Here is a 12,572-nt window from a genome sequence, read left to right as displayed (position 1 = left end):
AATCTGGGGGTTATCACAACCCCCTCAGATTTAGTTGCTTGCTAGAGAAGACTCTGATGCTGGGAAAGATGGAGGGCAGGAGTAGGAGGAGACGACAGAGGATGAAATGATTGGATGGCATCATTGACTCAATGGGCATGAGTTTCAGCAACCTCCAGGAGAGAGTGAAGGACAGGGAAGCCTGGCAGTCCATGGAGTCGTAAAGAGTCAGACAGGACTAAATGACCGAACAACAATCTATGGCTCATAGAACTCAGGAAAATGCTGTGGGACAGTGGGCTTTATGATAAAAGATGTAAGTCAGGACCACTCAGATAAAGAGCCGCGTAGGGCGGGGGCCAAGAGCGGACTGGAAGACATGGCTCCTGTGTCTTCTCTCCATGGAATCAGGATACATCGCAGCACCATCCTGGCATATCAATGTGCCCACCAGCCAGGAAGCTTCTCTGAGCCTTGGTGAACAGAGTTTTTATTGGGGTTTCATTATATCGGTGAGGTTGATCAAGTCATTAACCACATGACTGAACTCCATCTCCAAACCCCCTCCCCTGTTTGGAGACCAGGCTGAAAGTCCAACCCCTCTAATCACACACATGGTCTTCCAGTAACCAGCCCCTATCTCAAACTATCTTCTGTCTTAGCATAAACTCAGGTGTGTTCCAAGGGCTTCATCAATAACAAAGACTTTGCTAACACGGATTTTTCAAGGATTTAGAGGGAAACCATGAACAGAATTCGAAAGAAATTATCAAAATGGGGAAAATATTTGTGACCTCATTGACAAAGAGTTCATATCTTTAATACAAAATGAGTATGTATCTATGTCTCCTATGAGTAAAAGATATATGTCCTCACACAAAAATAAGCAAGGGATATAAATAGCCAATTTTAAAAGAAATAGAAAAATAGAAAACATAAGGGGAAAAATGACCAACTTCACTCAAAACCACACCAAAAGGGAAAAAAAAAGGCAAATCAAAATGAAATAGAATTTTTAACTTATCAAATTGGCAAGTGTTTTGCTTGTTTCTGTTATTTAATTACACACAGTGTTATTCAAGAGTGCAGACACATGGATGTTATTTTTATGGTAGGTGAGTCCTAAACCACAGTCCTTTAATAAAGTATATCCAAAAAAAAAAAGCTTATAAAAGCTTTTACTGTTTCAGCCAGCAATGGTAGCTCTAGAAATTCATCCTAAGGAAATGATCAGAGATGTCACCAAAAGATAAATGATTGAGGAAATTCAGCACAGCTTACTAACAGTAGCTAACAATGGAGAATTAAATATTCAACACATTTGATTAACAACTCTTTCTTAAATAATAAGGAAGCTGGCAAGACACCCAGGGTGTAAAATTTAAAGAGGCACTCACCCTCTGGGGGTGACTCTGCCCTGGCATGGCCCAAAGCAAGAGTTCCTCTCAAATTTTGCATCCTGGCTGCCTCCCTTCCTGAATCCTAGTTCTGGTGGCCACGGGAATCTCAGGAGTGAACTGGTCTGTGGGTCTGGGAAGCAGAGGTGGGGTGGGGTGGGCATCATGGCTCCCAGGTGTGCTGGGTGCTGGGCAATTGGTAGCCTCCACCTTTTCCCCTCCTAAGAAAAATGCCCACCACGGCACATGACCAGACGGTTTCCATTTTTCATGTCCCATCCAACCCTGAGTATTCATTGGAAGGACTGATGCTGAAGCTGAATCTCCATTCCTTTGGCCACCTGATGTGAAGAGTCATTGGAAAAGACCCTGATGCTGGGAAAGATTGAAGGCAAGAGGAGAAGGGAGCTACAGAGGATGAAATGGTTGGATGACCTTACCGACTCAATGGACATGAATTTGAGCAAACTCTGGGAGACAGTGAAGGACAGGGAAACCTGGCGTGCTGCCGTTCATGGGGTCGCAAAGAGTCAGACATGACTGAGCAACTGAACAACATCCAATCATCAAATATTTAGAGAGGCTTTCTCCATGTGGAAGGAGGCAGTTTGCTGTCAATTCAGGGAGGTCCAAGAGGACAAGATGTCTCCGGATAGAGCTGACCCCTAAGGGCAGCATGGAGCAGTGGTCAAGAACTTGCTCAGATGGCCTGGGTTCAAATCTCTGCTCCACCTTGAATCAACTCTTAAACTTGGGCAAGAACTCTCACCTCTCTGAGCCTCTGTGTCCCATTCTGTTAACTGACATTGATGTTAACACCACCCCCACCCCACCCCCGCCACTTTGGCTTATGGAATGATTAACTAAGATCTCCCAGGCAGGGCACTTCAAACAGTGCCTGGTATGTTCATAAGTGTTCAGTAAACTGTTACTATTAAAGACCCGAAGGACCAGGTTCCTTCTCTGGCTTCCCAGAACTCACTTTCTTCCTTGGCTTGGAAGCGTCTGAATACATGGGTGCTTTTGTAATTACAGACAATTCAGCCTTGCATGAGAATTAGAATTAAGGCTGCATAACGTTTCTTCAGTTGGTTTAGTTCTTTGGGACGACCCCCTGGCACACACAGGGCACTTCCAATGGATTTTTCATCTGCCAGAGGTACTGCTGGGATTGAAATAAGCTATTTAATTTGAAGGGTTCAGTGCAAACTGAAAAGACGTGGTCCCTGGTTTAAAAAGTGTCAAGATTTTCAAGACAGGAAGAGCAGAGCATTAAATAGAGAGCAGGACCTTCTGAGGGCTTCCCTGGTAGCTTCAGTTCAGTTCAGTCATTCAGTCGTGTCCGACTCTTTGCGACCCCATGAACTGCAGCACACCAGGCCTCCCTGTCCATCACCAATTCCTGGAGTTCACTCAAACTCACATCCATCGAGTTGGTGATGCCATCCAGCCATCTCATCCTCTGTCATCCCCTTCTCCTCCCGCCTTCAATCTTGCCCAGTATCAGGGTCTTTTCCAATTAGTTGGTTCTTCACATCAGGTGGCCAAAGGATTGGAATTTCAGCTTTAGCATCAGTCCTTCCAATGAATATTCAGGACTGATTTCCTTTAGGATTGGCTGGTGGATCTCCTTGCAGTCCAAGGGACTCTCAAGAGTCTTATCCAACACCACAGTTCAAAAGGATCAATTCTTGGGTGCTCAGCTTTCTTTACAGTCCAACTCTCACATCCATACATGACTACTGGAAAGACCATAGGTTTGACTAGATGGACCTTTGTTAGTAAAGCAATGTTTTTTAATATGCTGTCTAGGTTGGTCATCGCTTTGCTGTCTAGGTTGGTCATCGCTTTTCTTCCAAGGAGCAAGCGTCTTTTAATTTCATGGCTGCAATCACCATCTGCAGTGATTTTGGAGTCCAAGACAATAAAGTCTCTCACTGTTTCCATTGTTTTCCCATCTATTTGCCATGAAGTGATGGGACCAGATGCCATGATCTTAGTTTTCTGAATGTTGAGTTTTAAGCCAACTTTTTCACTCCCCTCTTTCACTTTCATCAAGAAGCTTAGTTCTTTGCTTTCTGCAATAAGGGTGGTGTCATCTGTGTATCTGAGGTTATTGATATTTCTCCTGGCAATCTTGATTCCAGCTTGTGCTTCATCCAGCCCGGCATTTCACATGCTGTACTCTGCACATAAGTTAAATAAGCATGGTGACAATACACAGCCTTGATGTATTCCTTTCCTGATTTGGAACCAGTCTGTTGTTCCATGTCCAATTCAAACTGTTGCTTCTTGACCTGCATACAGATTTCTCAGGAAGCAGGTCAGGTGGTCTGGTATTCCCATCTCTTTAAGAATTTTTCACAGTCTGTTGTGATCCACACAGTCAAAGGCTTTGGCGTAGTCAATAAAGCAAAAATAGATATTTTTCTGGAACTCTCTTGCTTTTTTAATGATCCAGTGGATGTTGGCAATTTGATCTCTGGTTCCTCTGCCTTTCCTAAACCATCTTGAACATCTGGAAGTTCACGGTTCACTACTGTTGAAGCCTGACTTGGAGAATTTTGAGCATTACTTTGCTAGCATGTGAGATAAGTGCAATTGTGCAGTAGTTTGAACATTCTTTGGCATTGCCTTTCTTTGGGATTGGAATGAAAACTGACCTTTTCCAGTCCTATGGCCACTGCTGAGTTTTCCAAATTTGCTGTCATATTGAGTCACAGCACTTTCACAGCATCATCTTTCAGGATTTGAAATAGCTCAACTGGAATTCTGTCACCTCCACTAGCTTTGTTCGTAGTGATGCTTCCTAAGGCCCACTTGATTTCTCATTCCAGGATGTCTGGCTCTAGGTGAGTGATCACACCATCGTGATTATCTGGGTCATGGAGATCTTTTTTGTATAGTTCTTCTGTGTATTCTTGCCACCTCTTCTTAATGTCTTCTGCTTCTGTTAGGTCCATACCATTTCTGTCCTTTATTGTCTTTGCATTAAATGTTCCCTTGGTATCTCTTGGTGTCTCTAATATCTCTAATCTGGTAGCTTAGGGGTAAAGAATCCTCCTGCCAATGCAGGAGATCCAGGTATGATTCCTGGGCTGGAAAGATCCCTTGGAGAAGGAAATGGCAACCTGCTCCAGTATTCTAGCCTGGGAAATCCCATGGACAGAGGAGTCTGAAGGGCTAAAGTCCATGGGGTCTCAAAGAGTCAGACATGACTTAGTGACTGAAAACCAACAAGGACCTTCTGAGTAGGGGACCTAGCTGATGGCTTGGGTTACATGTCTATGAAGCCGGTGGTGAAGGGAGAAAGCTGGCGCTGGGCAGTGGTCTGGGGTCACTGCAGGGGATACTGACTCAGGGACTAGAGAAGGGGAACAAGCGTGAGTGGCCCATTAGATGTGTAGATATGCTTTCTGGCATGACCTTTGATGTGAACACATTTTGATGAGAACCCTACATTTTCTTATTCTATTTCAGTAGACGTGCCATCAAATATTGCAAAAATCATCATCGGTCCCCTCATCTTTGTCTTTCTCTTCAGTGTTGTGATTGGAAGTATTTGTCTATTCCTGAGAAAGAGGTGAGTGTGGTGATGTGCTGGTAAGTGGTTAACAACCAGCTCTCTTGGGGAAAAGTATGCCTACATGTGTGTTAGTTGCTCGGTCGTGTCCAACTCTTTGCAACCCCATGGACTGTAGCTTGGCAGACAGCACTGTCCATGGAATCCTCCAGGCAAGAATACTGGAGTGGGTAGCAATTCCCTTCTCCAGGGGAACCTTCCTGACCCAGGGATCAAACCCAGGTCTCTTGCATTGTAGGCAGATTGTTTACCATCTGAGCCAACAAGGAAAGCCATATGCATTATGATAGCATTTAATTTATCCATTTTTTTTTAAAACATGGATTTGATTTCTTAGTTTTCAGTTCACAGCAAAACTGAGGCAAAAGTATAAGAATTTCCCATACACCCCTTGACCCGTGTATGATCCCCTATTATCAACATCAGTGTTCTAACTGATAAACCTACATCCATACATTGTTATCACCCAAAGTCCATAGTTTATATTATGCTTCACTCTCGGTGTTGTGCATTGTAAGGATTTGGACAAATAATACAATGACATGTTTCTACTGGGGCTTCCCCAGTGGCTCATTGGTAAGGAATCCACCTGCCAATGCAGGAGATGCAGGTTCAATCCCTGGATTGGGAAGATCCCCTGCAGAAGGAAATGGCAACCCACTCCAGTATTCTTGCCTGGGAAATCCCATGAACAGTGGAGCCTGGTGGGCTACAGACCATGGGGTCGCAAAAGAGTCAGGCATACAGCTTAGCGACTAAATAACTACCACAGTGCAGTGACTCATGAACATATAGTATTTCTGCCATATGTATGCAACCATCTAAATAAAGAAGGTAACAGAGATGGACTGAAGAGTGTAAGATACAGTGTGATAATTAGGAAGTGGCCAGTTTTGAGTATGCATTACGTTTGCTTTGAAGATAATATATTTAACTGTAGGCTTATGTGATTTAATTTTAAGCGGTGGTTGTATTTAACAACTGGCTTGCAAATTTCCTGAAAATTCAACAGTTGTTTCTCATAAGCTAGAATGAGATGGTTTCAGAACAGCAGCGGGTGAATAGTTTTTAGATGTTATAATGACAGCCATAAATTATAGTTTATGGGTAAGCTGTTCCACGCTGATGCACTTAAGTAGCCATCTGATGGGCTTCTGCTAAAAAAAATTAGGATCCCCCACCCTCACCGCAGACTGTATCCAGGATTATGTGGCTGCTGTTAATAAGGGTAGCTGTTTGCTCTGGGGAGGTTATATCCTCCTGCTAGACACCCACAGAGTCCTGTGAGTTTATCAAGATGGAATGTCTCCATTCTTCTCATCCAGGCAGCCAGATGGGCCATTGGGACCACTGTATGCTTCTTCAAACCCAGAGTACCTCAGTGCCAGCGATGGTGAGTTCTATCCCTTTGCCCGTGGATGACCAGAACCCCTCTGTTTGGTTTCCTTTGCCATCTCCATCAATTGACAGTCAAGGGTTGGTACCCTGGGGGGCTGAGAAGAGTCTTCTTGTTCCCTTGAGTTGGCACACCTGCCCCTTGTACAGAAACCCTGTTACCAGGAGCAATTAGACACCTGCCATCTGGCACTTGTTTGGATGGGCTGATCTAGATGATCTAGATGTGCTTGGGCTGGGCTGAGACACCCTCAACTTGGTGCTGCAGCTGTAGAGATACAGAGCACGGGTCCTGTGCTAGAGAGCGTGCCAAGGGTCAGAGCCAGAAAGTGGTGACAAAACAGGCCATCCAAGCTGGGAGGTGGAGTCAGAAGCCAAGATGGGAGACTGGAGATGAGGGATGGGGCAAACGAGAAGCAAGGAGCAGATGGGGAATTTGGGAGGCCGGGTGGGTACCACCAGCACCTCTGCTCTTGGTGGCCACTGAATATGGGGAAGATGCTGATGCTGGTGACAGGAGCATAGGACCGATGACCATGTTCCCTTGACTGCACCAAAGGGCAGTGAGTGACCCTTGTAGATAAAGCTTTGGCTGTTCCTTTAGACACGAAGGCAGCTATTGCATTTCAACCTTCTAAAATGCTTCATGCAGCAAAAAAAAAAAAATCCAAGAGCGACTTTCAAGGCATGAACACTATTGCATGGCAGGATGCTGCTTTGGGAGACAGGGGTGGTGTTTTTAAGGATACCTGGGATTCATTTCAAAGAAGTCTGATAAAACATGCAGATATGGAAGTGAATGTCATGAGGAAAAAAGGTAGACTCATGGAGCCTGGAGAAACAGGAGGCAGGCCCACACGGGGAAGCACCAGGGTTGGTCAGGAGGCAGAGGGAGTGGGAGAAAAATATTAGTAAGAGGCTTTATTGTCTTTTCCATGGGAAAGGTGAGGCAAGACATAAGAGGGGCTAATTCAAGCTAAAACTATTTCAGCAGCATCTGGGGCATATGAGCTGTCCCTGGTTGTCTCCTAACTGGACCTGGGATGATCAGGGCAGGGGGATGGTGCCCCAGAGTGTGAGAGCCTGATGATGGAGGGGGTTAGGATGTGGGCTCTGGATTGGCTGTTTTGCATATGAAAGGTGGACTCTCGGGCACTTCATTTACTCTCTGTGTGAATTGGCCACCCCCAGGAAGGGCAGTCCTTCTAGCACCAGCAAGACCTCAAAGCATCAGAATAGGGAACCTAGACAAGGGGGTTATTCCCAGTGGGAATAGGCACAGAGTCTAGGAGCAAGAAGGGGTGAGTGTTGATCCAGAGCCTTTCTCTCTGTTTGGCAAATGGCATTGTTAACCATGTCAGAGATGGGAAAGCTGAACCCCAGGGCTGCCATCAACCCCCACAGTGTTCTGCTTCCACTCTATTATCCTGCTTCCTTCTGGGGTTGCAGCAATGGCTGAAGGCACAGAGGTGCTCAGGGAAAGCTGGAAGTTGCAGCTTGTGGGTCTTTAAGGCCAGGAAGTTCTGGGCCAAGAGATACAGAGGGCAAGGTCCAAGCTCTGGGATCTTGGGGGCTGGGAGAAGGACTCCCCAGTGAGTATGTGTAAGTTCATTTGGGTTCAGAGCTCTTGTATGATCCAATGTCCTTGCAAGAGCCATTGGTGATGGTATTGTGTTGCTTAGACTGCTGTACTCAGACTGGACGGCTTAGAAAAGAGTTTGATTTCCTCACAGCCCCAGAGGCTGGAACTCTGAGATCACGGTGTTAGCAGGGTTGGTTTCTCCTGAGTCCTCTCTCCTTGGCTTGTAGATGGCCATCTTCTCCCTGTATCTTCCCTCTGTGTGTATCTGTGTCCTAATCTCTTCAAGGACTCCAGTCAGATTGGATTAGGGCCACTCTAATGACCTTATTTCGGAGAAGGCAATGGCACCCCACTCCAGTACTCTTGCCTGGAAAATCCCATGGATGGAGGAGCCTGGTGGGCTGCAGTCCATGGGGTCGCTAAGAGTCAGACACGACTGAGCGACTTGACTTTCACTTTTCACTTTCATGCATTGGAGAAGGAAATGGCAACCCACTCCAGTGTTCTTGCCTGGAGAATCCCAGGGACGAGGGAGCCTGGTGGGCTGCCGTCTCTGGGGTCACACAGAGTCGGACATGACTGAAGTGACTTAGCAGCAGCAGCAATGACCTTATTTTACCTTGATCATCTCTGTAAAGATTCCACCTCTAAATACAGTCACATTCTGAAAAACTTGGGTTCGGACATCAACATATAAATGTGTGAGGGATACAATTTTAGCATGCAACAGGTGCAGAGGAGGGCAGGAAGCATCATGGTTTTTCTTAAGACTGTGTATTTGTCTGCAAATTATTTGCCACTGTGTAACAAACAACTCCAAACTTAGGGGCTTAAAACAACCACTATCTATTGGCTCAAAGTGTGGTGGCTTTGCCAGCTGGGCAGTGCGCAGCTGGGTGGTTTTTCTGGTCTCACTCACATGGCTGTAGCCCTTTTGCAGATCCACTGGCACTGAGTTGTCTTGAGTGGGCTCACTCACCTATCTGGTGGCAGGCAGGCTGGGTGTTCCCCCTTCCTTTTGGTACTCTGCAGAAACAACAGGCTTAGATGGGAAGTAGCATCCTTTGGTAAGGGGACTCTGAAATCAGACAGGTTTCAGGCTCAGCTTGGCACGCTACTGGCCAGGACCCTGGACTGATTATGGCTCCTTCCTGAACCTCCGTCCATCCTGTTGTTGGCCCTGTGCCCACTGCCCAGCACAAGGTCTGGACCCCAGGAACCACTTAGTGAACATTTACAAGGAGGAGGTTGGGTGGGAGGTGGCCAGGACCCCAGAAGGATCTGCTGAGGGTGCTGTGTAGATAAGTGAGGAGTAGTGTTTCCATGCTCTGTGTATGTGCCGGACGAGTGGGAGGTGCCTCGAGAGAAGATCACACTCCTGCGAGAATTGGGGCAAGGCTCCTTTGGCATGGTGTACGAGGGCAATGCCAGGGACATTGTCAAGGGTGAGGCGGAGACGCGCGTGGCAGTGAAGACGGTCAACGAGTCAGCCAGCCTGCGAGAGCGGATCGAGTTTCTCAACGAGGCTTCGGTCATGAAGGGCTTCACCTGCCACCATGTGGTAAGTCCCCCTGCTGGCTCCGGGAGCAGACAAAGTCTTTATTTTTTAATTTTTATTTTAGTTTTTTAAATTTTTAGTTGGAGGATAATACAATACCATGTGCAAAATAGACAGCTAGTGGGAAGCTGCTATATAACACAGGGAGCCCAGCCCAGTGCTTTGTGACCACCTAGAGCCTATATATACTTATGACTGATTTGCTTGTCGTGTGGCAGAAACCAACACAACAGTGCAAAGGCTTCCTTAACACACATTCTCTCATCCCATCTCCTCCATCCTTCCTCTTAATGCATAGAGCTTGAGGATGCTGAGTGTGGACCTTCTGCCCAGCCCCCACTCTGCTGAGCATCCCAGAGGTGGCCCTTCCCTTCTCATTTCTCCAATCCCATCCTTTCCCACCTCACCTAGAGTGAGACCCTTTTGCTGTCCCATCACTTTCTAGAATCTTCTATCTCTTCCCTCTTCCTGGCTCCTATGTAACCTTTAAACACTCTGGTCCACCCGATCCCTGCTCCCTACTCCCCAGTCAGCACAGACTCTCCCTGCCTTTCTACTCCTTTAGTTTCCCTTGAGCCTGAGTCCTTTCATCCTTGCCCCAAGCATATTCTTGGAGCACCTGCTCTATATGAGCTCCATTCTCTTCTCTGAGATGCAGCGGATGTCTGTCCTCCTGGAGCTCCCAATCCAGAAGTGGAGACAGAATCTAAACCCAGCAAGTTAATGATGTCATCCCATGAGGAGACGATGCTATGGCAACAGGGGAGAGGAGGGCGGAGCTGGGGGTTTGGGAAGGCAGCAGTGGCAAAGGTATATTTGAGCAAAGACTCCAGGATGTAGGGACTGGGTTGAGGGACAGGTGAGGGGACAGAGCATCAGGCAGAGGGAACAGTTAAGGCAAAGGTCTGGAGGTGGGCTTAGAGACACAAGGGTTTGCCTTGGCATGTTGCTGTTTGGGAGCGGCCATTTATTCACTTCTTTAAGTAGTATTTGTGCAGGCCGCTGCAGGAGATGTTGCAGGGACAAGGTTGAACGAACCACTGTGATTCTTTTGGCCCTTGTGCAGCTTGCTTTTTTTTTGGCCTTGCCCCATGGCTTATGGGATCTTGGTTCCCAGCGCAGAGTCCTAACCACTGGACTGCCAGGGAATTCCCTGTGGCTTGCAACTTTCATCTGTACCATCCAGGACAGTGGAGCTTCCCTGATAGCTCGGTTGGTAAAGAATCCACCTACAATGCAGGAGACCCCGATTCGATTGCTGGGTCGGGAAGGTCCACTGGAGAAGAGATAGGCTATCCACTCCAGTATTCTTGGGCTTCCCTTGTGGCTCAGCTGGTAAAGAATCCGCCTGCAACATGGGAAGCCTGCATTCGATCCCTGGGTTAGGAAGATCCCCTGGAGAAGGGAAAGGCTACCCACTCCAGTATTCTGGGCTTGAGAATTTCATGGACTGTGTAGTCCATGGGGTCGCAAAGAGTCAGATACGACTGAGGAACTTTCACTTTCATCCAGGACAGTAGCCACTCGCTCCCCCACCCCAAATCCAACAAGATGTTGACCTTGGTGTTTCTTCGGGCTTCCTACAGGCCACTCAGGACCAGTGTGCTGGGTGTGATGTAGGTACCAGACAGAAAGACCCAGGTGGGTGGACATCTTCTCACAGACCCTCATTCAAGAATCTGCCCGGCCCCTGCTTATTCCACAGGTCCGCCTCCTGGGGGTGGTGTCCAAAGGCCAGCCAACGCTGGTGGTGATGGAGTTGATGGCTCACGGAGACCTGAAGAGTTACCTCCGTTCCCTGCGGCCTGAGGCTGAGGTGAGCTGTCTCCAGGTACCTGGCAGGGCACCCAGCGCTCCTGGGCCTCAGGCACATGTGTGGCTGAACATGTCCCCCCTGTTTCAACTTTAGAATAACCCCGGCCGCCCTCCCCCTACCCTGCAAGAAATGATTCAGATGGCGGCAGAGATCGCCGATGGGATGGCATACCTGAACGCTAAGAAGTTCGTGCACCGGGATCTTGCAGCCCGGAACTGCATGGTTGCCCACGACTTTACAGTCAAAATTGGAGGTGCGTCTGGCTTTCTGCCTTGAAATGTGTGACCCAGGCTTTTTGGCTTCGGTTGTCTATAGTGAGCACTTCAATCTTTTCTAGTAGTGGGAAGGGGCACAGTTTGGGATGGGGGCTCACCCTCATGCTGTAGTTTATTGCATTTGTTCTTTACTTCATTCATTCACTTCTTTAAGTAGTATTTGTGCTGGTGGCTGCAGGAGGTGTTACAGGGGTAAGGTTGACTAAGTCACCATAATTTTTCTGCCCTTGAGAAACTTGCAATTTTTGGCCTGGACACATGGCTTCTGGGATGTTGGTTCCCAGCTCAGAGTCCTAACCACTGGACCCCCAGGGAATTCCCTGCAGCTTGCAGTTTTTATCTGCACCAAGCAGCACAGTAAAATAAAATAAATTCAGTAAAAGTAAATAAAAATAATTTAAATTCAGTAAAACAAAATTTAAAAATTCAGGAAAATAAAATTAATTCAATAAAATAAAATAATTAAAATTCAGTGAACTAATTTAAATGAATTTAAATTCAGTACAATAGAATGAGGTTAATTCAGTAAAATAAAATAAAATTAGTTCAGTAAAATAAAATAATTAAAATTCAGTGAACTAATTTAGAACTTCCCAGGTAGCACTCAGGATAAAGAACCCACCTGCCAAGGCAGGAATCATAAGAGCTGCGGGTTCGATCCCTGGGTTGGGAAGATCTCCTGGAGGAGGAAATGGCAACCCAAGCCAGTATTTATGCCTGGAGAATCCCATGGACAGAGAAGCCTAACAGGCTACAGTCTGTGGGGTCACAAAGAGTCAGACACGACTGAAGCGACTTAGCACTCACACATGAGGAGGCTGAAACTCTGTCTTTTCTGTGGGGTGTGAGGACAAGGGGTTGTGAAGCGAGGACCCAGCCTTTGGTTTCTGGCTGCGCAGCTAGGTGGGTAGTGGGGCCAGATCCAATGGGGAGCAGTAGGTTGGCTGCAGAAGGTGAAAAGTTCAGCGTGGGTTGCCTATGAGGTCG

The 12,572-nt window shown here is 47.0% G+C and overlaps 1 protein-coding gene across 4 annotated transcripts in view; it reads left to right on the top strand.

Annotated features, from left to right (window-relative positions):
* INSR (insulin receptor) overlaps positions 1 to 12,572 on the top strand; it is a 145,750-nt gene that overhangs the window by 124,480 nt on the left and 8,698 nt on the right. For 2 of the 4 annotated variants that reach the window (XM_061422265.1, XM_061422267.1), the window contains 5 exons: positions 4,857 to 4,959; positions 6,285 to 6,352; positions 9,253 to 9,497; positions 11,200 to 11,310; positions 11,404 to 11,563. In XM_061422265.1, coding sequence (XP_061278249.1) covers positions 4,857 to 4,959; positions 6,285 to 6,352; positions 9,253 to 9,497; positions 11,200 to 11,310; positions 11,404 to 11,563 — 687 coding nt within the window. The remainder of the gene's footprint in view (positions 1 to 4,856; positions 4,960 to 6,284; positions 6,353 to 9,252; positions 9,498 to 11,199; positions 11,311 to 11,403; positions 11,564 to 12,572) is intronic. The other 2 variants (XM_061422266.1, XM_061422268.1) reach the window with 1 other exon arrangement.

This window comes from Bos javanicus, chromosome 7 (assembly GCF_032452875.1).
Source record: "Bos javanicus breed banteng chromosome 7, ARS-OSU_banteng_1.0, whole genome shotgun sequence".
Classification (NCBI taxonomy): Eukaryota; Metazoa; Chordata; class Mammalia; order Artiodactyla; family Bovidae; genus Bos; species Bos javanicus.
The sequence above is the reverse complement of the archived record's forward strand: the minus strand, read 5'-3'. Positions and strand labels throughout refer to the sequence as shown.